At 56.7% G+C, this 27,045-nt stretch overlaps 1 protein-coding gene across 1 annotated transcript; it reads right to left on the minus strand.

Moving 5' to 3' along the window:
* Window positions 1-1,008: 1,008 nt before the first annotated feature.
* LOC121023854 (actin-5-like) lies at window positions 1,009-26,556 on the minus strand. Its single transcript, XM_040466039.1, has 8 exons — window positions 26,421-26,556; window positions 22,194-22,322; window positions 18,895-19,005; window positions 14,432-14,516; window positions 10,831-10,992; window positions 9,852-10,040; window positions 7,763-7,944; window positions 1,009-2,260 (listed from the first exon to the last, which is right to left on the minus strand). Exons 1-8 carry the CDS (start codon window positions 26,532-26,534, stop codon window positions 2,054-2,056), a joined length of 1,179 nt encoding a protein of 392 aa, XP_040321973.1. The 5' UTR covers window positions 26,535-26,556; the 3' UTR covers window positions 1,009-2,053.
* Window positions 26,557-27,045: the final 489 nt, after the last annotated feature.

Consider the following 27,045-nt stretch of genomic DNA (forward strand, 5'->3'; position numbering starts at 1 on the left):
ATGCACTTGGACCTCTTTCTTTCCCAGTACACTTGCCAGATTTAGCAAATAAAACCACGTGCAATGTTTGGGACGTGCTTCTTCTAGATGCTGGTGGTTGTACTTCTGAAAGTCATACGTAGCTGGCATCCTGGATTTTTCCTGGCAGCGGTACTTTAGAGTTTACCTGCTTGCTTTTTTCCCCCCATTTTAAAAAATTTAAAGCCAAGGTAGCTACCATATCGTGTAATAGTGGTTTCAGGAATAGAATTTAGTGGTTCATCACTTACGTGATGACACCCAGTGCTCATCCCAAGTGCCCTCCTCAGTGCCCGTCACTTACTTAGCCCATCCCCCCACCCAAAGCCCCACCAGCATCCCTCAATGTGCTCTCTGTATTTAAGAGTCTTTCATGGTTTGCCTCCCTCTCTGCCTTTGTCTTATTTGTGCTTCCCTTCCCTTATGTTCGACTGTTTTGTTTCTCAAATTCCACATGAGTGAAATCATAAGAGATCTGTCTTCCTCTGACTAATTTCACTTAGCATCATACCCCCTAGTTCCATCCATGTTGTCACAAATGGCAAGATTTCATTCTTTTTCATCGCTGAGTAGTATTCTTATGTGTGTGTGTGTGTGTGTGTGTGTGTGTGTACCACATCTTCTTGATCCATTCATCCATCGATGGACATTTGGGCTCTTTCCGTACTTTGGCTATTGTCGATAGTGCTGCTGTAAACATTGGGTTGCATGTGTCCCTTTGAAACAGCACACCCGTATCCCTTGGATAAGTACCTAGTAATGCAATTGCCGGGTCAGAGGGTAGTTCTATTTTTAATTTTTTGAGGAACCTCCATACCGTTCTCCAGAGTGGCTGCACCAGTTTGCATTCCCGCCAAGAATGCAAAAGATATCCTCTCTCTCGGCATCCTCGCCATCATCTGTCGTTGCCTGAGTTGTCAATGTGAGCCATTCTGACAGGTGTCAGGTGGTATCTCAGTGTGGTTTTGATTTGTATTTCCCTGATGATGAGGGATGTGGAGCATCTTTTCATGTGTCTGCTGGGCATCTGGTTGTCTTCTTCGGAAAAGTGTCTGTTCATGTCTTTTGCCCATTTCTTCACCAGATTCTTTGCTGCTGTTTTCTCTCACTACCTCTAGAGTTTATTTATTGCCTTCCATGCTCGGAAGTGTCATCAGGCAGCGTCTGTGTGTGGGACTCTCCCAGGGCTCTGTCCACATGGGAAACGTGTCTTCAGCGGGGGAAATGCTTCTGCACTGTCTGTGGTTCCTTCTCCCCTGCAATGCTCACCCTCTGCACCCCTACAAGGTTTATCCACAGATTTGAACTCCTAGTCATCGTGTAATGACCTTCACCAAGTGAATTAGCTTCTGTTAGCTTCAGTTCCTGAATCACGAAACCAGCCTTAATAAACCAATCTCACAGCCGGGCATGAGGATTAAAGCCACCAGAAGGACACCAGGCCCCTTGCCGCCCCAACGGTGCCCTCCTGAACCAGAGCACGTGCTTTATCCTTCCCATTTGGGGTGTCACGTCTGCAGAAGGATGGCACTTCCCAGCCCCTGTGGTGCTTGGGGGCCGTGTGACTTGTTCCGGATAATTAACTGTGGGCAGATGTGCCCTGTGTCCCTGTCCGGCTGGAGTGTTTCATTGTCAGTGAAAGGCCCACCGGGCACTCTTGTCCTCACCCCCAGTAAATGACAACGTTCCAGACAGGGTCTGCTCTGTGGGTCAGATTCTGCCGTGGGGACAATCTAGGAAAGAGCCCCGCTGGCCTTCAACGGACATGCAGCGTGAGTGGGAAACAGACTTTTGTTTATGGCACTGAGCCGGGGGGATGTCCCTTGCTGCCACACATTCAGCCATGCTGACCAATCCCCGGGGGTCGGCGGAAATCCCCTCCCCTTCGTCACCTTGCATCAACAAAGCGACTGCCCGTGAGCGTTTCCCAAGATGTTGCCAGCCTTGCCCAGACTGTCTGTCCTCTTTTGACCAGGTTGATGGAAGTCCGGGGAGGACTGGCCACCCTCACGTTCGAGCTGGTTCTCAGCACTGATCAGCCCGGCCAAGGTGGAGTTGGCATCGGTGGGCCAGAAGATGGCATCCACAAAGCCACGAAGCAGAAGCTTCTCCTGCTGATGACAGAGGAACCGATGTCCTTATACTCCTGGCTGGTGACCCACATGTCCTTGAAGGTGGAAAGCGAGCACAGGATGGAACCCCCGACCCAGGCGCCGTACGTGGAGTTGGGGCAGGTGGATACCTGGATAGGGTGGAGGAGGCAGAGAGAGGGGAGGGGAGGGGGGCGAGGCAGGGGTGGAGGGGTCAGAGGAGGGAGAGGAAGAAGCCGGAATCAAAACACTACTCCAAATTCGAGACATAAACGCCCTGAACACACCTCACGGATGGTCATTTCTTCCCTCCGTGCAAATGCAATGCATTCCAACCTTTACAGGTGCTTGTCGGTGCACGTGCCGACTGCCCGTAGCTTCAAACCACGGGACAAAAGGAGCAAGAGCGGGAAGGAGTCACCCTTGGCTCTGAGACTCACTCTGAGATCTACGGCACATCTCCGAGTTGGTTAAAGTCCATGTGGGAGGCGTGGGTGTTTTGCAGAAAAATTAGAAAATACGGATAAGCAAACAAGAGTCACAAACAACCTCGAGAAACCCCTTGAACGTTGGGGTGCACAGACCTGGAGACTTGCACCGTGCCTCGCTCTGACCCCCGCATCGACACCTGCCCCCATGTGCGTTCCCCGCACCTTGGATTCGGAGAGGGGGCAGCCTCCGAGCCAGGTCAGGGCACTTCTGGGCTGGGAGGAGCCAGACATCCGTGCTCCCATCGCCAGGGGGGGACCACTGCTCTGCAAGGTTCGAGTCACCTGCGCAAGGTCAGACAGTTGTCATCCTGACACGTTCACTGCCTTTCCTTGACGCCCATGGACACATCAGGAGAGGACAGCCTTGTTTTTGTAAAACGAGAAGGCAAACGCACGGCTACAGGGATCCGCGGGGAAAGGGGATCTGGGGCGAGGACTTGGAAAGTCCGGGTGGCAGTGGGGTGAGGGAGGATGAGTCACCAGAGTCAGTTACCGTCCCTCACCGGCTCTGTCACACCACAGAACCCTGCCTGGGGCGAAAACATCGGCTGCTGTTGGTTAAGAGAAAAAACGCTGCCGAAATGGTGAGTCAGGAGCGGGGAACAGAGCACCTTCAGGGCCAGGCATCAGGCAGAGAGGAGACAGTCAGTCCCAGGCACCCACATCCTCTGCCTGTCTTTGCTGCCACCCACAGGCTGTCACTGGGAAGAGTCACCTGTGACCTCTGCATCTTCTCTGAACACACGCAAAAGCAAACAAAAGCGTGCCCAAAACTGGGACGGTTCACGCGTTCAGAAGAACGCAAAACTACCAACAGAAAAACGGCCAAAGGCTTGACATAAGCAAAAGGTTTAAAGAAAGTTTAGAAAAGAAAATAAAGAGGGGGCGCCTGGGTGGCTCAGTTGGCTAAGCATCCGACGTCGGCTCAGCTCGTGATCTCACGGTCCGTGAGTTCGAGCCCCGCGTCGGGCTCTGCGCTGACGGCTCGGAGCCCGGAGCCTGCTTCGGATTCTGTGTCTCCCTCCCTCTCTGCCCCTCCCCTGCTCACTCCCTGTCTCTGTCTGTCTCAAAAAGAAAATAAAACATTTTTTAAAAATGATATAAAAAAGAAAATTAAGAGGAAAAACTCCCGACAGCAAGGAGACCCGCAGAAGTTCTCACCTTCAGCAGGAATTAAAGAAACGCGAATGAGAGCCACCGTGGGCTTTCCATCCGGCCAGTTGGAAGAGCTTTAAAACCAGGGCCTCGTGCAGAAGGGGTGAAGGGGGGTGGGAGGCATGGGCTTCCGGTGGGGGAAGGCACAGGTGAACTCGGCCACCGTGGCACTGTCATCGGGCTGCCTGGTGGCGGGTGCCCCCCACACCCGCAGTGAGCACAACGTACCCGCTGGGTCTCACCCCTGAAGCTAACGTGACGTCGTGTGTCAGCCACCCTTCAGTTCCCAAAAAGGCAAAAGCAAAGAAAAGCATAGAAAAGCAACCGACGTCCCCGTGCCCGAGCGGACGGGCGCGAGCCTCTGTCCCCCTGTGCCGACCGGCCCGGGGGCCGGCGGCTCCCGGGCACAATCTGGCCATCTGTTCAAGTAGCCTGACGCCGAGCACACGTTTCTGGCTCAGGAAATCCATGTGTAGACGTGGATTCTAAGGCAGAAAAAAAAAATTGTAAAGAAATAAGGGTAAATGGTGACCAGAGCTTTATCCCAAGAATCCTGTTGGGGCAGGATTTGGGTTGTCGGGAGGAAGGATCGTTTTTGAAGGCTGGCCCGTGGGAACCAGCGGCTCTCAGAAGCGGTTCTCCCCCTTCAGAGGAAGGACCGGGGGGGCGCCGTGGAGGTTAAGTGCACTGCACCCCCTCCCTTCCAGGGACAGTCCAGACGGGAGGGCATCAGGCGGCGGCAGTGAAGGGAGACAGGTGCACCTTCGAGCTTCATATGGAGGAGTTTTGGGGGGCTGGAGGGCTTCCCTGGGGACTCAGAAGAGGGGTGGGCAGAAAAGGTTGGTCCACACGTCAGCTCGGCCGCCAGCAGGGCGGGACAAAGCCGACGGCTGGACAGATTCCCACTGCGGGAGTGGTCGGGGCACAGTGCACGGAGGCAGGAGGACACACGCCCCTGACTTCCATTCGGGACTAAGTTGTGCCGTCCCTTCTGATTTTGTGACCTCACTGCAGGCCACGGCGCTGACGCTGAGTGCCCCCGAGAGCCGGCGCGTGAAGGGCGCGGGGCCTCGCACGAGGGCCCGAGGGGCCAAGGTCTGGGACGGCGGGTAAGATGAAATAATGGGGCCGCAGGCATCCGCAGGGAGGAGGCAGGCCCGTGCCAACTCCCCGAGGCCACGGACGGCACTGAGCACGCAATCGTGGAGGCCGACTGCTGACTCAGGAACCCTGTGTGGGCGACAGCTACTATTTCGTGGTGAGGAAGCAATGGAAGGGATGGGCGGGTCACAGCGTCCCGCCCTCCTGCGCATTCTATGACATGCGTACAAACAGGGCTCTGATGTGGGAGACCTTGTGTGTCTCCGGGTTTGCCTTTCCTGGGAATTCGCGAATCTTCTCTGTTGTCCCAGTGACTGCCGGCCGGTGGCAGGGGCGGGGAGGGAGGATGGACCCACGCTGCCCAAATCACGGATGGCCGCCCTGCACTCACTTTCAATGTCACCGTGGCCCACCAAGTCTGGCCACCAAGTCCGGCCACCAAAGTCTGGCCACCAAGTCCGGCCACCATAGTCTGGCCACCAAAGTCTGGCCACCAAGCCCGGCCACCATAGTCTGGCCACCAAAGTCTGGCCACCAAGTCTGGCCACCACCAAGTCCGGCCACCAAAGTCTGGCCACCAAGTCCGGCCACCAAAGTCCGGCCACCAAGTCCGGCCACCAAAGTCTGGCCACCAAGTCCGGCCACCGTAGTCCGGCCACCAAAGTCTGGCCACCAAGTCCAGCCACCATAGTCCAGCCACCAAAGTCTGGCCACCAAGTCCGGCCACCATAGTCCGGCCACCAAAGTCTGGCCACCAAGTCTGGCCACCATAGTCTGGCCACCACCAAGTCCGGCTGGGGAAGGAGGGAGGGAGGGGAGCAGGTAGGCCAGGGGGCAGGTGGGGCTCTGGGCAGGTAGCAGAAGACACTGAGAACTGAGCCAGAAAGTTCTCTCAGAGCGCCCCACCTGCCAGCAGGCCTGAAAGCCGGGCTGAGGCACGAGGTGGCTGCTGGGGAGCTCAGGGACAGAGGGACTCAGTCCGTCCACACTTCCCGCCTCTGGACCCTGGCGGGTGTGCTGGCGGCAGAGCCCGTGGGTCTGCGGGGACGTAGCGGCTCAGCCCCTGCCCACGCGGTGTGCCGAGTGCCCGTACCTTGACCTGGCAGGGGGGTGCAAAGGGTAGCGGTGAGCGGGGGCCTCGGGACACGAGGGGGCTGGCGTCTCCGGCAGGGGCTCCCGAGAGCCGCAACGTAGGAGCCCGTTGTGGGGGCCCCCCGCGCGGCAGGTCGGGGGGGCCCGCGGCCTGCCTGAGGCCCGGCTGACATGGGACACCGCGTAGCAGCAGAGGCCGCGAGGCCAGAAGCAAGCAAAGAGCAGGCTGCACGAGGACAGCTCAGCGGAGGCGGCCCAGGGTGGCCGAGGGGGAAGGAGGCCTTTATTTAACCCACATGGCGTGGGTGGGTCTGTCCCTCCAGCCTCGGCCAGCCAGGCTGGGCTTGTACCCGAGCTGGCTCGGTCGAGTTAGAGACACAGTCAGCAAGGTACATTCTGCCCTGTGCTAAGGGGGCCGGAAGTTCCCGACCCCTTACCTGGACCTTACTTGTAGGCTTTCTGCCATGACCGCGAGCCACTTCCATAGGGAGAAAAAAAGAAAAGCAGTTGTGAAAACCGGGGCCAAAGAGAAGTCAGTCTGACCAGGACATTCTGGGGAAGGGACAACCTGGGGACCGACCTGGAGAGGGCCAGTGGCCGCCGGGGGCGGGGGCAGGGGCGGGGCGACCAGGCGGGCACGGGAGCCCCAGGGCAGGGAGCGACCCCGTCAGACCGTCGGGGTGGTCACCCGCCACCACACGTCCCCCCAAACCGGCAGAGCGCGCGAGCCCGGGAGGAGCCTTCCGTGAGCCGGGGACTCGGGTCGGTAGTGAGACACCGATGCCGGTTCTTCTGGGCGACAGACGCATCACGCTCGAGCTAGATGTGTGTGCGATGGGCCGAGGCGGGGAGTGCGGAGAACTGTCCCCTTTCTACTCCGTTCTCCGTAAAGCTAACACTCGTCTAAAAGGCAGAGGCCACTAACTTAAAGCTGAGTATATATGTCGCACTTTTACAGGCCTGCCAAGACGGCGGGGGAAGCCAGTGCAAGGCCGGGGCCGGGCGGGGTGACGGGCCTCCTCGAACGGGGGACGGGCTTCGGGCCTGCCTCTCCCCCCGCTGCCTGAGCCCGTCCTCCTCCCATCTACACCCTCCCTGGGCTCGCGGAGCACCTCACCTCCGCCAAAGACCACGCCAGAGCCCCCGTCCCAGCTCCAAACTCTGTACCATCCTTGGTCTGCTCTCCGACTGGCACCAGAGCGCCACTTACCTCCCCGAGCCACGCACCCCACCGCAGGGATGGCCGTTCAGGCTGCCTCCTCCCTGGTGACCCTCGCCCCTCACCCCTACATCCCCGGCCCACCCGACACCTGCACCTGACAGTCTGCGCCCCGCCCCCAAAGTCCGCCGTCCAGCCTGGCTCTGCTCAAACCTCCCCGTCCTCTGGGTACAAGCCTCACACAGCCCTTCTCCTGTCTCAGCCCTGGCCAGCCCCTCCCAGCCCTTCCTTCCGGAAGCACGCCTCTGGGCCGCCCCAGGGGCTGTTCCCTCTGCGCTTCCTCAGATATCCCCGTGGCTCCCCTGCTCCTTCCAGAGGAGACCCACCCTGACTACTCACCCCTGCTTCCTCCGTGGCTTCCCCTGTGACTTATAGCCCCTCCTAACACATTTATCCTGTACTGTCTGGATTCGTGTTGTTTATGGCTCCCCCCACGCCCCTGGAACGTAAGCGCTGAGGATCTTCCACACTTCTGTTTACTGATGCTTCCCCGAGCACCTGACAACGTGCCTGGCACACCAGAAACCCTGTTATTCCAGAAATATCCGTGGGATGAACGCAGGAAGCCCCCAAAGGGTGGATCAGGGGGACTGTACCTTCACGTTAATTGTAGGGGAAACCAGGGTGGATATTTCTCTCTGCATCCGGAACCGCAGGCCGGAACAGGAGCCGGTACCTCCAGACAAGACAATGTGGCCGAAGAGAATCTTCCAGAGGGCGGGGCTGCAGGAGCTGATGCTCTGGAAGGCCTTCATATGGATGCCCGGGTCGTTTCTCCCTGTCGGGACGGGCGGAAAGAGACAGAAGTTTGGGGGCCAGAGACTCGGCCGGCTTCACTCTTGGGATCTCTCCTCCCCCCTGCAAGCACGGGGGGGGGGGGGGGCGGGGGTCACGGGCTCCCCCCGGATCTCAGCTCCGAGGGCAGTGGGCAAACATCAGCACCACCGACCACAGGGCCCTTATGTGTGGGGCTCAACGGCTGACGGCTGAATACACAAATATTACTTCTCCTCTCTCATCTGAGATGACTTATATTCAGATGTTACTGACAATTATTAACCTTTAATGCCACGGCCTATTACTTTCTGAACAGATTTCTGCAGAGGCAACGTCCTTGCTCGGGTGGCCTTTGAAAAATTATACTGATGATTCCTTTTTTAAAAAAAGAAATTATGTTTTATTGAGGTGTAATTGGCATACATTATATTCGTTTCAGGCGTACGACTTAATGATTCATTATTTGTATATATTGCACAACGATCGCCACAATACGTCTAGCTGACATCTTCTTGACTCATCATTAGTCCATAGACATAAACACAAGTATGCAGAGAACAGCCCTCAAGGACAAGGGCGTGTATTCCGGTGTGTTCAGCACTGGGAGCTTCTGGGAGGGGTGGCCGGGGGTGCCTGACGGTTACTCCCTCTCCTCACCTGGGATAGGACCTACCGCACAGCCTTGGGATAAAGAATGAAAAGGCTGATTTCCCAGAATCATCGAGAACGTGCCTGGCCCGATGAACGTGAACGCGGGCCGCCGATGCTCGGCTCTCATCACGGGGTTGGCCGTGTTCACGCTCACTGAGGTCCCCCCAGATGCGGAGGAGAAGGGTCACGTTGTGGGCGAGAAAATTCATCCGACGATGGTTTCCTTTATCCAACTTAATATTTCGGGGGGCATGGGCCATGTTTGAAGCCTTTATCCCCCGCAAACTCCAATGAGGAGAGCAGAGGTAAACTCAGCTCGCCCGCGCCACATGTAAAAGCCACATCCTGACGAGGTACTAATCCTGGGGAAGTGCTTTTGTCCCTCTCGTTCCCCTCCGTCCCTCATAAATGCAAACAATTATTTTCACCAACGGATTCCAGGAGACGGCTGGTTTTCCGTGACGACCTGGAAACCTTCCCCATCAAGGAATCTTACAGTCCATCCCATCGTTCCTGTTCTGCCATGCCTGCCAGGGAGCTTAGCCGACTCAGTACCCCTCTAGGACCGCGAGGTCACTGGGGCTGCTCCCATAGTCTGGCTGTTGTCCACAGTCCCGCCAAGGACAGGCGGTATACACGCATGGGAATATTCCTCAGCCACAAAGAAGTATGAGATCTTGCCATCCGCGGCAACGTGGATGGAGCTGGGGGGTTGTGGCCCGAAGCAAAAACGATCGCTCACTAACTCGTGCACCTGGAACTAATACCACACTGTGTTACCTGTGCTGGAACTTTAAAAAAAAAAAAAAAAAATCTCTACATCAGCCAAAATGTTTCCGGTTCCCTCAGAATCTGTGGTTTTCGCCCTTCTGTTTTGTCTCCATTTGCATTTTCCAGATTATTGTGTAGGCAGGCGGAGTAGGAGTCAGACAGCGGAAGGGCAGTGCGGGGTCCAGCCGGGGACTCAGGCACACCTGACAAGTGTTCAGTGCTCTGCACTGGGTTTCCTCACCTGCAACGTGAGCCACGGCACATGGGGCAGGATTGAAGGCTACAGGCCCGCGTGCAAAGGTCGGCAGAGTCACAGGCATACAGTAGGTGCTCAATAAGTGATAGTTGCTCCCACAGGAACTAGAAATGGGCACCTACTCACTACTGAAGACAGCGCCCCCCCTTGTGACTGCCGGGCTCCGTCCCCCGTACAGCGGCCCTACTGTGTGCATCCGGGCTCACCCCTGGCCCCTTCCCACCACTCACCCATGAGGTCCGCCTGGAAAAGCGCTTCGGGGCAGAAGAACTTCTCCTGCCCGAGGGCGACCTCCTGGCCATCGGGCAGCTGAACTTTCTGGGCGTAGGAAGGCGAGTCCGTTTTTACTTTTTCCTTGTCAAAGTCCAAAGCCACGTAGCAGTATTGTTCTTTTATGCTCCGGACGTGCTCCCGGTCGCCTATGGGGGGAAAGGCCAAGGGCCGGACAGAGAAGGGCGTGGCCTGAGATGGTTCACAGAGGCAGCCTGTCCCCAGGGAGCACCTTCCTGAAGCTTCAGCTCCTCGCGGTGGGGACGAGGCGGCACAATCATAGCACCTGTTCCCGTTTTCATCTCAGATCCCAGCGCCTCTTGATCTGCGACGTATGCCGGGGGCCTGGGCTTGTGGGAGAGAACGGCAGGGCAGGGGTGTTGCACCGAACCGAGGTGCAAACATTTGGACACCGCCTGCGTGTTACGTGTTGCTATCCTGCTGTGGAGGGTGTGTGTTTCCAGGGGCTGGAAGATCAAACCCGATCTCATCACCTGTTAAAGCAGGGGCTGCTGTCGGTGCCCCGATCCCCACCTGCCGTGAATGTTGGTCGCGAACAGCTCAGGGCTGCCCCCTCCTGCTGACAGCTGCCCCAGCCAGCCAGGCCCCCTCACCCGGAAACATCTGGAAGGTCGCACCCCTCCCACCTCCTGGGTGGCTGACACAGAGTAACTATTCCGTAAAGCTTAGCCCATCGTCGTCATCATGTCACCATGACCATCACCATCATCCTCATCCTCGTCATCATCCTCATCACCATCATCCCCATTGTCATTATCAGTCACTAGGTGTCCCTAAACATAGGTAAAGTTATTTGTAAGACTTGAATCACGGTCAAGTAGCCTTAGCTTTATAAACTGAGGGCTGTAGGTTGAACAGCCAAGAAGGACATTACACCCCAGGGATTGGCTCACCTGGACAAGAATGGCAATTTCCTACCTGTGCTCACCAACGAGGGCCCACCGCCTGTCAATAGTTGCAGGAGATACGAGGTTAGGTCTTGGCCTGCCATGTCCATCTGGATGGTTGACTGATGCAAAGGACAGCCATCAATGATGGGCACAAAGTACGTCATTCCTTCTCCAGACTCAATGGCTGTTCCTAGACAAGAGAACGTGTTGGCATCATGATATCCCTTACCAATGTCAAGTCTCCAGGAAGAGATAAGAAGATAATAAGAAGATAAGGCAAAGGGTCTGAGGAATAAACTTCCTTCTGTAGGGGGGTGTGCTAGGATAAAGCCTATCTGGAGCAGACCAAGGGCCAAGGGTTTTGGACAGAACACCTGCAAATTTTCTTACTCAACCAGACACACAGATGTTAGCAACAGTTGTCAAAGGGTAAGAGGGGGAGAATATTCTGCTCTTAATAGCTCTCTCCCTAAAAAACTGGGGGCACAACTCGATTGTCAGACGAGGCTGGGTGCAGTGAAGGAGGTTTACTTTTTAGTTAGCAAGGCAAAGTACAGGTCTCTGTGCTAGTCCAAAAGATGTGATGTGGTCACGGGGACACAGGTTTCACTTTGTGTGAAAGAAAGCATGACATGGGGCCATTAAGAGCGGACCCGGGGTCTGGGCGGTGGGCTCTTTTCACATGTTGGATCTGGTAACCAAGGTCTTCACATTTACTTTTTTTTTATGTTTATTTATTTTTGAGGGAGAGAGAGAGAAAGAGAGAGAGTGTGAGCAGGGGAGGGGCAGAGAGAGAGAGGGAGACACAGCATCCGAAGCAGGCTCCAGGCTCCAGGCTCCCAGCTGTCAGCACAGAGCCCAACGTGGGGCTCAAACCCACGAACGTGAGATCATGACCTGAGCTGAAGTCAGACGCTTAACCACCTGAGCCACCCAGGCGTCCTGAGGTCCTCACATTGGAAATGAAGCAAAAATAGGTCAAGAAGACCTCCGTGTCCAGGTAAGCTATGGAACAAGGAGGGGGTCCCTCCAACACACCCCTGAAACACCTAAAACAGAGAATAAAATACAGGAAACAACAGTTCTCAAGATATCGGACATCAAGCAACAAAGGACAGTCTCAGTGGTCCCTGAGAGACAGGACGTCACTAGAAAAGAACACGGCAGACCACGATCCCTCATGAACACAGACCCAAAACTCCTAAACAAAGTTTTAGCAAATATAGGCAAAGGCTAATTCATCATGACCAAATTGGTTCTATCTCAGGAATGCGAGGTTGTTTTAACATTCAGAAATCAATTAGTGCAATTCACCATGTTAAAGAACTAAGAGAGAAAAATCCACATGACCACATCAGTAGGGGCAGAAAAATGCATTTGACAAAATCCACTATCCATTCGTGATTTAAAAAGAAAAAAACTCTCGTCAGACTAGGAATACACGATAACTCCCTCGAAAGGATGTCTATGAAGAAGCTACAGCTAACAACACACTTAGTAATGTAAAACTGAATGATTTCCCTCTGGGGTCAGGAACAAGCCACGGATGTCTGCTCCCACCATTTCCATTTCTACTCAGTATTGTACCAGAGGTTCTAGCCAGAGCAATGAAGCAAGGGGAAAAACAAAAACAACGACAACAAAATAATAAAAAGCACCCAGTTTGGAAATAAAGGAGTTAAACTATAGACAACAGCGTTGCCTAAGTAGAAAATCCTACCAGCACCGATAAAAGAGTTTAATGAAGGTGCCGAGATACAAATCATTATACAAAAGACACTTGTTTTCTGTATACCTGCATTGAACGATCGGAAAGTTAAATAAAGATACCGTTTATGATACAATCAAAGCATATAAAACACTTGGGAATGAATCGGATGAAAGATTTGCCTGATGTTTACACCGTGAACCACAAATCGCTGCCCAGAGAAATTAGAGAACCCTTAGGAGATACTCTATGTTTATTAGAAGACATCGTTGTCAACATATCAGTTGTCCCCAGAGAGACCTATAAATCCAATGCAGTTCTAAAAAAAGCATCTTTGGGTTTTGATCAATGTCTATTTATTTTTGAGAGAGAGAGTGAGAGAGAGCAGGAGAGGGGCGGGTGGGGGGGGGGGACAGAGGATCCCAAGCAGGCTCCGCGCTGACAGCAGAGAACCCGATGCGGGGCTCCAGCTCACGAACCATGAGACCATCGCCTGAGCTGGGGATGGATGTGTCACCACCTAAGCCACTCAGGTGCCCCAAGGCGCTGTTTTGATAGAAATTGACAAACGGACCCTGAAATGCATATGGAAATGCAAAGAACCTGGAATGTTCTCCGGAAAAAAAAAACAAAAACAAAAACATTATAAAACAAGAGACCAAAAGCTGCCACACTAACTTCTTATTCCAAGACTTGGACATCAACACAATGTGGCATCAGCCCACAGGTGGACGAGTAGATCGACGGGACAGAATACGGAGTATAGAAATAGACCCACACGTACACGGACAACTGGTTTGCCAGAAGAAATCCACAGACGCAATTCAATGAAGAACACAGGGTCTTTTCAACAAGTGGTGCGGGGCCAACTGGCCATCTATACGCACACCAGATGGTGCCGCGAGATACTACCGCCCTCCTGCTTCAAGGGCCACGATGACAAAAACTGGCCATGCCAATCTGCGGGGGGAACCCGCACGCTCACGCGGCTGCTGAAATCCCAGTGGAGCACACAACCACTGGGCCGCTAGTTTGGCGGATTTTTTTTTTTTTCAGCTAAAATACACTTACCATTTGACCCCATCGTTTCACTTCTAGCTGTTTTTACCCAAGTGGAATGAAAGCGTGTGTCCATGCAAAGACTTGTAGGCAAATGTTCACGGCAGCTTTATTTATAATAGCTCCCAGCTGGAAACAACCCAAATGTCCATCCGGAGGTAAAGAGATAAGCAAACTACAGGGAGTTCACACAACGGAATACTGCTTGATGAGAAAAAAAGAAATGAACTACTCTCCAAATAGTTATGCTGCATAAAAAAAAAAAAACAAAAAACAAAAAACAAAAAAACAACCTTTGAAACCTTTGAAGAAAGGGTATATACCCAACAACATTTAAAAACAAATTTTTTAATGTTTATTTATTTTTGAGAGAGAGAGACAGAGACAGAGCGTGAGCAGGGGAGGGGCAGAGAGAGGGAGACACAGAATCGGAAACGGGCTCCAGGCTCCGAGCCATCAGCACAGAGCCCGACGCAGGGCTCGAACTCACGGACGGTGAGATCATGGCCTGAGCCGAAGTCGGACGCTTAATCAACTGAGCCACCCAGGCGCCCCCTATACCCAACCATCTATACAAATTTCTAGAAAATGCAATCTCATCTGAGGACAGACTAGAGCAGAGCATGGGGAGTGGAGGGGAAGGGTTTAGCAACAACGAATACGTTCGTCATCTCGACCGCACGGATGGCCGCACGAGCGTATCCACGCGTCAGAACCTATCCCATTGCACAGCGTGGACACGCTGACTTTGCCGGGCACAAATCCCACCTCAGTAAAGCTGCGGAGGAAGGACATGCGCTGAGTGGAAGCAAACTGCTGGCCCGGGAGGGACACAAGGGGAGTTAGGAGCAGGGCCACTCACCGGAGGTCTGGCCAGAGGCGTATAGAGAAAGGACTCCCAGGTTGGCTACGTACAGGGCGGGCATGTTGAAGGTCTCAAACAGGATCTGCGGAGAACAAGAACACTACCGTGCTAACGGCCAGGCCAGAGGCTGGAGGAGCGGGTGGGTCTCCCCTTAGCTCCCGGGCTCACAAAGCCCACCGGTAGGAGGCACTTGGCTGCCCCAGAGATCCAGGCAACGGGGTCAGGGAGCGTGCCACTCTTGACCCCAGCTCTGCCCTGATGAGCCCTGTGACACCGTTTCCCAGCCTGTGACACGGGCTCACGTCCTTCCCGGGGACCTTATGGCGGGGGGAGACCTTATAGACCGTCACGAGACTGATGTGAGGGCATCGCAACATCTTGCAGACCACCGTGTTATCCCCACGGGGACGGTGCCGACTTCCCAGCGCCACCATTGTTCTCTCCACGTCTTCGCCCTTTCTGCTCTTGGGGGGTAGGCGGACCTTACGCAAATCTCAACACTTTGACCTGGGATGGTCCGTTGTTTTGTAATAATGGCGACAGCAAAAGCTCACCTTTGGCTTGGTCAAGAACGCTGTCCTGGGTACTGCCTGCACATAGGCATGAACAGGGGAGACACAGTCCTGATCCTGCTGCCCGCGGCATCCCCCCGGAGGTATGTGACACCGTCCTCTCCTGTCCACATGGGAGACCAGTGGACAAACATGTTAGGGAGCAGGTGTCAGGGGTGCGACATGAACCCGGGCTGCCAGACGCGAGGAGGTACTGCCTCTGTGACGCTGGCTGAGTGAGCGAGTGATTTTCCTGCAAGACGATGCCACAGGAATTTAAAGGTCCTTTTTTTAAGTTTATTTAGTCCGAGAGAGAGAGAGAGAGAGAGAGAGAAAGCGTGAGTGGGGGAGGGGCAGAGAGCGAGGGAGAGAGAGAATCCCAAGCAGCCTCCGCACTGGCGGCTCAGAGCCCGACTTGAGGCTCAGACTCACGAGCTGCAAGATGGTGACCCGACCTGAAGTCAGATGCGTCCCCGACTGAGCCCCCCCCCCAGGCGCCTCAATTTAAAGATTCTTTTGAGGGTGGGACCAACGCGGGGTCACTCGGACGGTTGAAAGGCAGACTTTGTTGCGGCTCCAAACCAGCCTCCGCGGAGCCACGGGAGGGTGGCACCTGGGGGACAGGATGACAGCCAGCTGGAGCTGTCGGGGAGCACCTTGTGGGCGGCCGGCAGGGTGGTTAGCTGGCTTTGGAGGGAGCCCTGTGGGCTGGCTCCCTTGAACAATTTCACGGGCTCCTGGGCCTAGGGGCTGTCCCTAGCTGTGGGGACAAGCAGGGCAGGCGAGCAGTGGGGGAATGGTCGGGGTGCAGGCTGCTTGAGGAGTGATCCGGCCGGCCTCTAGCCAAAGACCCCAAAACCCAGTAAAGCCAGCATTGGAGACAACGATGTTCCACAGAGCCGGGTCCACCACTGAGCGTGTGACTCCCCGGGGGGGTCACTAAGCATGCGTCTGGGGGCAGCCGCCCGGGGGGCTTAGGGGACTGACCCAAGAGAAGCGAAAACGTGTGTCCCTGCAAAGACTGGTTCACGCCTATTCGCACCGGCTTTACTCCCAATGGCCCCCAAGTGGAGGCCACCGGGATGTGCGTTTGTAACGCGGCACGTGGAAGGCCAGGCCCGGACACAGGCACCACCTCGGAGGACACAGGGCAGGGGGGCAGTGTCTGGGAGTCTGTGCTACTCTCTGGTGCCCCCGGAACTTGCATCCTGGTGGAGGAGTGGCGGGTGTGGACGGGCAGCTTTTGCGATCCCACTAGAGACCCCGCCCCCTAAAAGCACAAAGACAAAACCCAACCTCAGCTCCCCTGGCCTGAGGTGAGGCCGGAGGTCACAGAGCTTGGAAGGGTCTTTGGGTTCCTGCGATCAAAATCCCATTTTGCAGATGAGAATTCCGAGGCCGAGGAACAGGAAGCAGCATCTACTGAATGCTCAACAGCCACTAAGCCCCGTGACACGCATCTCACGGCGTCGTGGATTCATTTCGTTTCCGCGATACCCCCAGGGTGACACCATCACCATCCTTCTGATGGGGAAATCAGGACACCTTGAGGATGCGTATTCCTCCCCAGGTCACACGTGCTGGGAGAGCCTGGGCCAGAATCCGGGTCTCGAGGCCAAGCTGGGCTTTTCCCTACACGCCGGGCTGCTCCCCGCATCGGCCTCTCTGCTGGGCCATGGCCCCAGGCATCCTGCTCACACACAGACTGATTCCGGCAGAAGTCAGCCCAGCCCTTCTCAGTCTGTCCCAGCCTCCGGGAGGAGCCTGGGAGGCTGGCGTCGGGACAGAGGGACTCTGCAGGGAAGAGCCCACAGACGGGGAAAAGTCTACTTTTCCGCACGGCGGTGGTGTTCCCTGTGCCGGGGGGCGGGCCACCATTGCTGGCTGCCCCCCGTCTTCCTGCAGAAGCTTCCATCCTTCTTGACCACTCTCTGCCCTGGACTGTAGCCACGGGCCCCCTTCTGTGGGCGACCCCCTGGGTTCCGCCCGTGGGGACCTTGGAGAGAGGTCTGAGGGAGGCTGTGAGGGGAGAAGTACAGCTATCCCCCTGCTCCTTCGTTGTCGGTCCCTCCGAGGCCGCGGCTCCTGGCAGAGGCCCTTTCAGGGCTACTAACCCCCCGGGCTCTGTTGGGCTTAGCAGGCAACAGCTTCCTGATACCAGCCCAAAGCTCTCGTTCACGTCCCTCTTCTAGAATTTAGGCTTGCCTTTGTATATAATCTCTTCAGTAAAGTCTCATCAAAATGACCCCGCGTGAGGGTCCCTTTGGTTTCCTGCTGGGACCCTGATATAATTAGGGGGTGAATTCAGAGAGACCCAGGGCAGGAAGACAGGCAGTGGACCCCGGAGAGGTGGACAAGTGCCGGAGACAGGCCGTGTGGCCGGCGCAGCGCTTTGTGTGAGGGTTAATTTTACGTGTCCGGGTTGCCTGGGCCACGGGGAGCCCAGACATTTGGCCAATCATTATTCTGAGGTTGTCGAGGAGGATGTTTTTGGATAACATTAACATTAATATTGGCATTGGATAATAAACATTAACATAAATCGATGGATTGAGTAGTGCCAATTACCCTCCCCACGGTAGGTGGGCCTCGTCCAATCAGTTGAAGATCTGAATAGAGCAAAAGGCTCCAGCCTGCTGACTCGCCCTGCAGATCCTGGCATTTGTCAGTCTCCATAATCGTGTGAACCAATGCCTCAAAACAGATCTCTTTCTACATATACACGTGTGTGTGTGCGTCTGTGTGTGTGTGTGTGTGTGTGTGTGTGTGTGTGTGTGTATGTCCCACTCTTTCTCCAGAGAGCCCTGAGACAGTTTGGAAGCGGCACATCGCCCTCGGGTGAGGGACAGTCCTGCTTGCCTCTTCTCTCTCCAGCTCGCTGGGGCTCTGATGGGCACACGCTGCTCTCAGCCTGGATCCCTGCTGTTTCAAAGCCGTGGGCTCTGTGCCGTGTCCACGTGGAGACCAGCCGTGCCCCACTTCTGCGATCCACCTGTCCATGTGCAGAGGAAGATTCGTCGGCCCCCTCGGGGCTTTGTGTTAAACGAGGCGGCAGCTCACGCCCGTGCCGTGATTGATGGCGCTGTTTCTGGGCCACGGCACAGGCCTCCTCTATGGGCAGGTGGTGCTGGGGGCCGCTGGCCTGCCCTTCGGGTCACTGCTCACTGCAGGGGACACCATCGGGCTCTAGGGGCTGTGGGCCAGGTGGCAGAACCTTGCTGTTTCCTTAATTAGCTCCTGGACGTCCTCATTAGGCAAAGCCTCATGACGCATCTGGAACCTGGCCAGCCAGCGGCGGCCCCGCGGCCCCTCCCCACCTGGACCTCACTCCAGCCCTAAGAGGGCTCTGCTGGGGGGCACTCTCCTTCCTTCCCCGGCCCGTCCTTGACAGCCTCCGAGAACCAGCTCAACCCAGTTCAGCCTGGTCGATCCGATCCACACACACCACCAACTCCCTGCCGGGGGGCAGGCCCAGGGGGAAGGTGGGAGCTCTCAAGGCAGGTTGGAGCTCCAAGCAGGACAAACCGCGCCAAGAGACCAAGGCCGCAGGGTCAGGCCTCGAGGGCCCAGCGGGCCTCCCAGCCACCTGCCCTGTCTACTTCCACCCCTAGACCCTCCGATTTCCTCCTCTGTGCAAAGGGACTGTAACTGCCCCGCCCATAGACTGGCTGCGAGGTCCAAATGCTCACCCACTTGGTGACCCCTTGGTGAGCTCTCCCGTCAGGTGAGGCACCTGTCATGCCTGCCGCCAGGGTCAAAGGGGACAGATCTCTCCTGTGTCTTCATCTCGCTGAGCAAAGGGATGACGCCCTGAGGGGGTCCCCGAGGTTCAAGGCTCAAGGGGAGGCCAGAGCTGCCCTCCCCGTGGCCTGCTCCCTGACCCCACTCGCCCACCACGTGGCCCCTTACCTGTGACATCTTCTCTTTGTTGGACATTGTGTTTAAAGGCGGCTCCGTCACCACGAGAGGATGCTGCTCCGGGGCGACGCGGAGCACCTGGTAGAAGGAGTGATGCCATATCTGTGGAGAGAGCAGGAGACGCGGTGAGGCACGTCCGTGAGCCGTGGCCGATCTTCTGGAAGTGGGATGGAACCTGTCTGCCCTGCAAAGTGGCTTCCGCAGTAGCTTATGTGATTCACAGCAGGAAGGACAGAGCGGCTGCAGACAAGACAAGACACAGAAGCTCCATGTGTGTGCCGGGCCTGGAGTCGGGACGGGGAGCAGACTACGATGTGTGAGGCCTAGTCCTCGTCTGACTGGGCAGCAGACATGGGCCCCGAGACACAGTGGGGGGAGCGTGGCACCAGGCGTGGGCCTAGAAAAGGAACTTGACTCTTATGTGCTGTTTCCTCGTCTATAAAATGGAAAAATTTCCCTTCCTTGGAGAGGGTCATGAGGACATCGTAGAGGGTCTGGCACAACGTTTGTAGAAAACCGAGCATATTTGTTTCCTGTGGCCGCCGTAACAAAGACCACAGCCCAAGTGACTTAAACAACACCTCCTGGTCCTGGAGGCCGGAGCCCGAAGTCCAGGCGTGGGCAGGGCCGGGGCCTCCCAAGGCCTCTTTCCTTGTGTGTGGATGGCCATCCTCTCCCTGTGTCCTCACGGGGTTGTCCCTCTGTGAGTGTCTGTGTCTTGATCCCCTCTTCTTACAAGGACCCCGGTCACATGGGATCAGGGCCCACCCCAGTGACCCCTTTGAAGAAGTGGGGGAGAGGGAGACACAGAATCCGAAGCAGGCTCCAGGCTCCAAGCTGCTGGCACAGAGCCCGACACGGGGCTCGAACCCACGAACCGCGAGATCATGGCCTGAGCTGAAGTTGAGTGCTTCACCAACTGAGCCACCCAGGCACCCCTTGGTCACCTCTTTAAATACCCCATCTCCAGATACGGTCATGTTCTGAGGTGCTCAGGGGCAGGACTCCAACATAAGAAACTGGGGGACACGACTCAAGCCACAGCACCTACCGAGTGCTTGGTGCACAGTAGGTGCTCAACAAGCAATGAATAATGCTCCTGCCTGCCTCTGGGGAGGAGGCTCCATGGGGAACTGAAAACAGAAGTGAGGGGAAATTCAGTGGAGGAAGGGTTTCAGGAAGGGGGGATGCAGAAACACACGGCAACATGGCGCCCATGAAACACAAAGGCCAGATGGGTGGGCTCGCAGCTGGATGTCCACCCACTATGGACTGGAGCAGGGAAGTGACACGATCAGATGTAGAAGAGTCACTCGACAGGCTGTGTGGGGGTGAATGTGGGGGGGGGGGTGTGAGGTAGGAGGAGGGGTACCATGGGGGAGGATCGTTGCAATGATCCTGGTATTTGGACAAGCGTTGAACCAAGAATTGGAACCAGCTGAAGAGACACCAGAAGTCGGCTCCACTGGGTCAGCCAGGCAGCTGAGCCTGCACCAGAGAGGGGAGGGGAGGGTGGAGGCTACGGCCCAGGCAGCCCGGGGCCCAGGGGCTCGTGGGCGGCACACTCCAAAGACCTGTCTACACCGCTTCAGTTTCTGTATTCCCTGTGACATCCTAACGGAGGGCTACAGCCAGAATCAGAGCCAACACTTCAGCCGTGCAGACAGGAAGTGTCTGTGAGCGACACTCCCACAACCCCGTCAAGACGACCCCAATGAACACACACCTCCTGACATCCACACCCTGTGCAGACTTTTCCCCCGCTGAACCAGGACTGGCTCGTGCAACCCACAGAATATACCAACAGTGAAGGCGTGTGTGGCCCGTAGGGCTACATCATAAAGCCATCGCAGCCTTCACGTTGGCCGCCTTGATTGTTTCCTCCAGGGGAAGTCAACCACCATGCTGGGAGGGCATTCCAGGGTGCCTGCAGAAAGTCCCCAAGAAGGACCACCTTGCCAGCCCCATGGAGCACCACCATGGACATGCCTGCTCCAGCCCCGGTCGAACCTTCAGATGATGCACCCCCAGCTGACTCCTGACTGCTGCTCCATGAGAGACCCCAAGCCAGAACCACCCAGCTGAGCTGCTCCCAAACTCTTGACCCACAAAAACCGTGAGAGGAAGTAGATGGCCATCGGTGTTTTAAGCTTCTAAGTTTTGGGGTGATTTGTTATGCAGCGTAGATAATTAATAGGTCTTCCTAGGCAGCGTGCAAATTTCAGCCATATATGGAGACCCTGATCAGAACCTTCGGTTGCTAAGACAGAGTGGTTCAAATAGCTGTATTGAATCCGTCTGTATTGCACTGACCTACGGAATTTTTTTCTTATGGTAAAACGTACATACGAATTCAACCTTTTTAAAAAGCGCACAGCTCAGTGGCAGTAAGTATATTCACACTGCTGTGCAACCTTGAACACCATCCGTCTCCAGAAATCTTTTACCGTCCTCAACCAGAACTCTGTCCCCGTTAAACACTAACTCCCCATTCCCCATCCCCCAGCCCCCCGGTGCCCGCCGTCCACCTTTCTGTTTCCACGAATCTGACGACTAAGAGTCCTCATATGGGTGGAATCACACAGTTTTTGTCTTTTTCTGCCTGGCTGATTTCACTCAGCCTCATGTCCTTAAGGTCCAGCCGGGTTGAAGCAGGTGTCGGAACATCCTTCCTTTTCAAGGCGGAGTGACAGTCCGTCACGTGTGCAGCACATTCTGTTTATCCATCCATCTGCCGATGGACACCTTGGCCGTAGTGAATGTGGGTGTGCAGATGTCTCTTCCTGCCCTTGTCTTCGATTCTTTCATGTTTTGGAACCTCCGTACCGCGATCCGAGTGGCTGCACCATTTTACGTTCCCACCAGCCCTGCGTGAGGTCCCAAGGCCAAAGCTTGTCATCTCCCGTTTTTCTGCTTGTTGCTTTAAACAGGCGTGGAGTGGATTAAGGACTTTTTATCCATTTCCTCGAGTCCATACAACAGCACTACACGCAAGAAAAAATTACACCCCTTTCTTACAGGTAAGGAAACAGAGGACCAGGGAGGCTGGTTACTCGTCCAAAATGACACACATGGTAAGTCGTGGAGACAGGATTCAGGCTCGGGTCTCAGACCCCACGACCCGTGTGGTTCGTAGCGTGCTGTAGCGTCCACAGGGACCAGACAGAGGCCCAGAGAGGCCCGAATGCCAGGGCACCTCCCCCTCGCCAGTGCCAGGGAGCAGATATGCCCCCCGAACGTCAGTAGGGGCCCCGTGGACAGGTCCCACCCCAGCAGGAGCTGCAGCCTACCTTCTCCATGTTGGCCCAGTTCGTGACGGTTGCCCGGGAGATGGGATATTGTAGGCTAAGTTCCCCTCGCTTATGCTGAGCCTCGTCTCCGAGGAACCAGTCCTCCTCACCCATCCCCACCAGCGGATTCTGAAAGACACAGGCCAGGACAGGTCAGCTCTCGAGGGTGACTCCCCTCCACTCGGCTTCCACGTGCTGATGCACAAGGAGGAATGACGAGGAGCAGTGACGTGCAGCTGGGGGCCGCTCCAGGTCACGGCGCTGGCGGTGGTGGCCTCCTCAAGCTTGCATGCCATTTCAAGATGCCACTAAGACGTTTTAGCAAAATGACCTGCAAGGTCAAAGTGCCCCCAGGGGCGCCTGGGCGGCTCAGTCGGTGAAGCGTCTGACCTCGGCTCAGGTCGTGATCTCACGGTTCGTGGGTTCGAGCCCCGCGTCGGGCTCGGTGCTGACGGCTCGGAGCCTGGAACCTGCTTCGGATTCTGTGTCTCCCTCTCTCTCTCTCTCTCTCTCTGCCCCACCCCTGCTCACGCTCTGTGTCTCTCTGTCTCTCGATAGTAAATAAACGTTAAAAAAGAAAAGAAAAAAAAAAGAAAAGTCGTTTAAAAAAAAGTGTTCTTGAGGACACTGGCCTTGTCCACTTTGCGGGTGGGAAACCCGAGGGGAACGGGGGTGGGGGGGGAGCCGGTGTCGGGCAGGGGCACCGGCTGCTGCATTCACCCTGGAAACCCGCCGGGGGAAGGGTCTGCAGGCGAATTGAGTTTGTCATCCCTTAAGAAGACGGACCTAACTGCTTTTGTGGCAGGGCGAACCGTTTATTCCGTCATCCAGAAGGGATTTGCCGGTTGGTCCGTGTGTAAATCTGCATCTGCCAAAAAGCAGACACCAACAGAGCACGAAAAGCGTGAGGGTCTCGCTAGGAACCCACCTACGTGAGAGAAGACGGGGGCGCCCGACCAGGCTGTGGTCCAAGCCCGAGCCTGGGTACGGGACGGAGGGCTGGATGGGTGTCCTGGAACGGCGGGTGGTCGGCGAGGCCACCGGGCAGCTCCTGAGCCGGTCGTCCGGGAAGGGAGGCGCGTGTTTCCCGAAACGGGTCTGTCTGGGGATCCCTGCCGTGCTCAGCAGTCTGTAGGAAGCGTGGCCTTGTTGTCACGCAGCCGTTGTGCCACGGGGATGCCAGGCCGCGGTGGCGGCGTGGATTTCAGAGAGGCCCGCTCTTGAGGCTACCACGGCTCACGCGCGCAGAGCTCTTTTGCCTGAGGAATTTCTCTCCAGGCGGAGGGGTTTGGGCTGGGGGACAATCCGAGACCCCGGCAAGCCGCTCGCCTTCTCCGCGCCGCACCCCGTCCCCGTCGGATGGAACGTCTCCCATTCCGCCTTCCTTGCCGCGGCGCCGTTGGGGAGCAAGTCAGAGAGACCGCCGATGGGAACGCACTTCATCACCCGAGGGGACACGCGGGTGTGGACAGTCCACGCTGCCCTGCCTCGGAAGCTTCTGGCTTGGCCAAACCTTCCCGAGCGAGGGGAGCGGGGCGAGGGATGCCTGCGGGGCGGGGACGAGCGCGTCACGGGGTCTGAAGCCGCTGCTTGAAATGCCCGGCTGGACGGGGCTGGGGTCTCAGCGGCCGCTCCGGTGGCCGTGGACCGAGTGCCCCTCCGGGGCGCGGGGCCTCCCGCCAGGGCTCTCACTGTCGGCTCGCCGCCAGACCCAAGAGCACGGAGGGGCCGCGGGGCTCGTATCTGGAGCGAAATGTGAGCCCATGCAGAGCATCCCGGCAGGTGCTGACTCCTCTTGGACAGAGAAGCGTCCCTCCTGCTGCCCGGGGCTGGCCCCGAGGGCGGGGAGGGCGGCGGCCCAGCGCCTCACCGAAACAGTGCTCCCGGCTCAGTTCCACCGTTTCCTGTAATTCATTATGGCCACTCGTCTCTATTTTGGCGAGGAATTTGACCTCTCTCCCTGTGATTTTTTTGCTTTATTGCGAATGTAACTCGTTTTACCTACAATCCTGCTCCCCACTGTCCCACTCTCTGCACAGCTAACAGGGATCTGTCCCTCCCCTGGGGCGGTGGGAGCTTTCACATTGCAGGACGAATTATTGCACCTGCTGGGACGACAGGTGCCATGCCAAGGATTTCAAAACAGATTCTCGAAGGACTGGATGCGGGGCAACGGTTACGCAACGTTGGGAGTTTGAAAGAGCCGGCAGGGAACACGGAGGGAGCCCGGAGAGTACAGCCCCAGGGCCGCTGGTGGGCCACGGGGAGCTGTGAGAGGGCAGGACACAGGGCAGAACAGGGCAGGAACACGGAAAGGAAGGCCCGCCTCCTCCCTCTACCTCCCAATCTGCCTCCACGGGGAGCCGGTGATAGGGGCGTCCCAGCCCGAGAACCGCACAGCAGGATGATGTCGGGGCCCACGGACAATAGGCAGAACCCAGCTGTAGTGGGTTGAAGGGTGGCCCCCAAAAGATGTGTCCACATCTAAGCCCCGGAACCTATGTGGATGTGACTGTATTTGGAAGCAAGGTCTTTGCAGATGTGATTAGTTTAAGGGTATTGAGGGGCGCCTGGGGGGCTCAGTCGGTTGAGCGTCCGACTTCAGCTCAGGTCATGATCTCAGGATCTGTGAGTTCGAGCCCCGCGTTGGGCTCTGTGCTGACAGCTGGGAGCCTGGAGCCTGCTTCGGATTCTGTGTCTCCCTCTCTCTCTCTCTGCCCCTCCCTTACTCATGCTCTCCCTCTCTCTGTCTCTGAAAAATGAATAAACCTTAAAAAAAATTTTTTTTTAAATTTAAAGATATTGAGGTGGGATCATCCTGGATTATTGGGGGACAGAGGGCTAAATCCAGTGACAAGTGTCCGTATAAGAGACAGAGCGGAGGCTGGAGAGGCATAGCCATGAGCCCAGGGGTGCCCGGAGCCCCGACAGCTGGAGGAGAAGGAAGGATGGTCCCTCAGCACCGGCGGAGGGAGCTCAGCCCTGCTCACACCTGATTTAGGACCTCCGGCCTCCAGAGCTGGGACACAATAGGTCCGTGGTCACCGGTCATGGGCGCCCCAAGCAGGACACTCACGTTCCTCACCGCCAGCACCCTGAGCAACATCTCCGTCCCCCTTCCACACCGCGAGGGGCCAGACTCCGGGCCAGGCATTCGGGCACCGCCTCACTGAAGCTTCCCCCGGATGTGGCCCGTGTGTGTTCGTTCACCCCTCCCTGTGCACGGGGAGTCGGACCCCCAAAGGCAACTTGCCCCCAGTGACGCAAGTGCGGAGGCAGGGCCGGCGTTCGGATGTGGGTCTCCTGACCCCGCAGCCCCCCACGCTTCACCGCTAAGCCCTGCGATCTCGAAAAAACGGGCCGGCCAGCCAGCGAGGGCGCAGGCACCTGCCATGACCCACCTAGGGAAGGGCAGGGACTCTCTGGCTTTCTGCCCCCCAGCACGCCCCGGTAGGAAGGCTGGTCTTAAAATTCCAGCGGCCTGCTAGAAACATCACCATTGATTTGCTCCAAGTGATGCAGAGCCCAGGCGTAATCACCCCGGGACCCGGACACGTGGGGCTCCCCATGTGACCAAGGTGCCCCCTCTCACGGATGGGTAGGCTTCCCAGGGAGGAGCGCGGTGACTCAGCACCGGGGCCTTGAAGGCAGGTGGTGGGGGGGTCCTGCCTCTACTGCTCGCTCACACAGGGACATGAGCACGTTTCCTCTCAGAGATGCCGGCCCCTCTTCAGGGAGAAGGGCCCCACGGCAACTCCCCGGTCGGGCCACCGGGCTCATGTCAACTCAGCGAGTTACAGTCGTTATGTGAACTGAGCGTCTCACAGCTGCTTCGAGTGGGAGAAGTTCCAGGACGTGGCAGGGCCCTCGGTGGCTGGAGGGGGGCAGGGGTGGAGGGGGGAGTGGCCACCTTGCAAAGGACACGCAGGTCTGGCCCGCCGAGCTGGAGCACGTCCTATGTCCTATCTGCTGCCCCCGGGGAAGGTTCAGGAAGAGGTGCCTCTGGCCGGCACGTGACTTGTTTGGTCTGTGTGGGGTTTGCAGAAAAGTGAGTTCTCCTTGAGATCTCGACGCAAAAACCTGAATTTCTTACACACAGAATCAATCACCAGATGGACCAGCAAATCCAGTCCTGAGAACAGGCCCAGGGGAGCCAAACACAGCGCCTCAGACGCGTCGCCCGCGCCCCCGGCAGCCCTGGGCACAATGACGGTCAGAGCAACTCACGTCGTGTCGAAGTTTCCCGAGGAGGGTGGGGAACACGGCCAGGGGGGTTTCCATGCCCGCAAAGCCCACCTTGCTGAAGCCCGAGCCGTAGTCGCAGACGAGGGGCACGACCATCGTGTTGAGCGCGGCCTGGACGGGCTGCGGGAGACATGACAGGGTGATTCGAGCGTTTGCGAGGCGCCCGACGGCGGGGCAGGTGCTGCATCAGGGTGGATGTGGGCTCTGAGCTCACGGCTGTGCAGTCGCCCCTCCCCCAGCCCAGAGTGGGGTCCCCCCGACCCCGGGTCAAGTCACTGTCTGGGTGCTGAGGGCAGTTTCCGGAACTAGTGGGCTTTCAAAATTCTTTGTTTAAATTTTTTTAATGTTTATTTATTTTTGAGAGACAGAGAAAGAGAGCGCACGCACGAGCAGGGGAGGGGCAGAGAGAGAGGGAGACGCAGAATCCGAAGCAGGTTCCAGGCTCCGAGCCGTCAGCACAGAGCCCGACATGGGGCTCGAACCGACAGACCGTGAGATCATGACCTGAGCTGAAGTGGGACGCTCAACTGACTGAGCCTCCCAGGCGCCCCTCAAAATATTTCTTAATGTTTTAGTTTTAAGAGAGAGAGAGAGAGAGAGAGAGAGA

The sequence above is a fragment of the Herpailurus yagouaroundi genome, unplaced genomic scaffold, assembly GCF_014898765.1.
Source record: "Herpailurus yagouaroundi ecotype Mexico unplaced genomic scaffold, PumYag 569, whole genome shotgun sequence".
Lineage (NCBI taxonomy): Eukaryota > Metazoa > Chordata > Mammalia > Carnivora > Felidae > Herpailurus > Herpailurus yagouaroundi.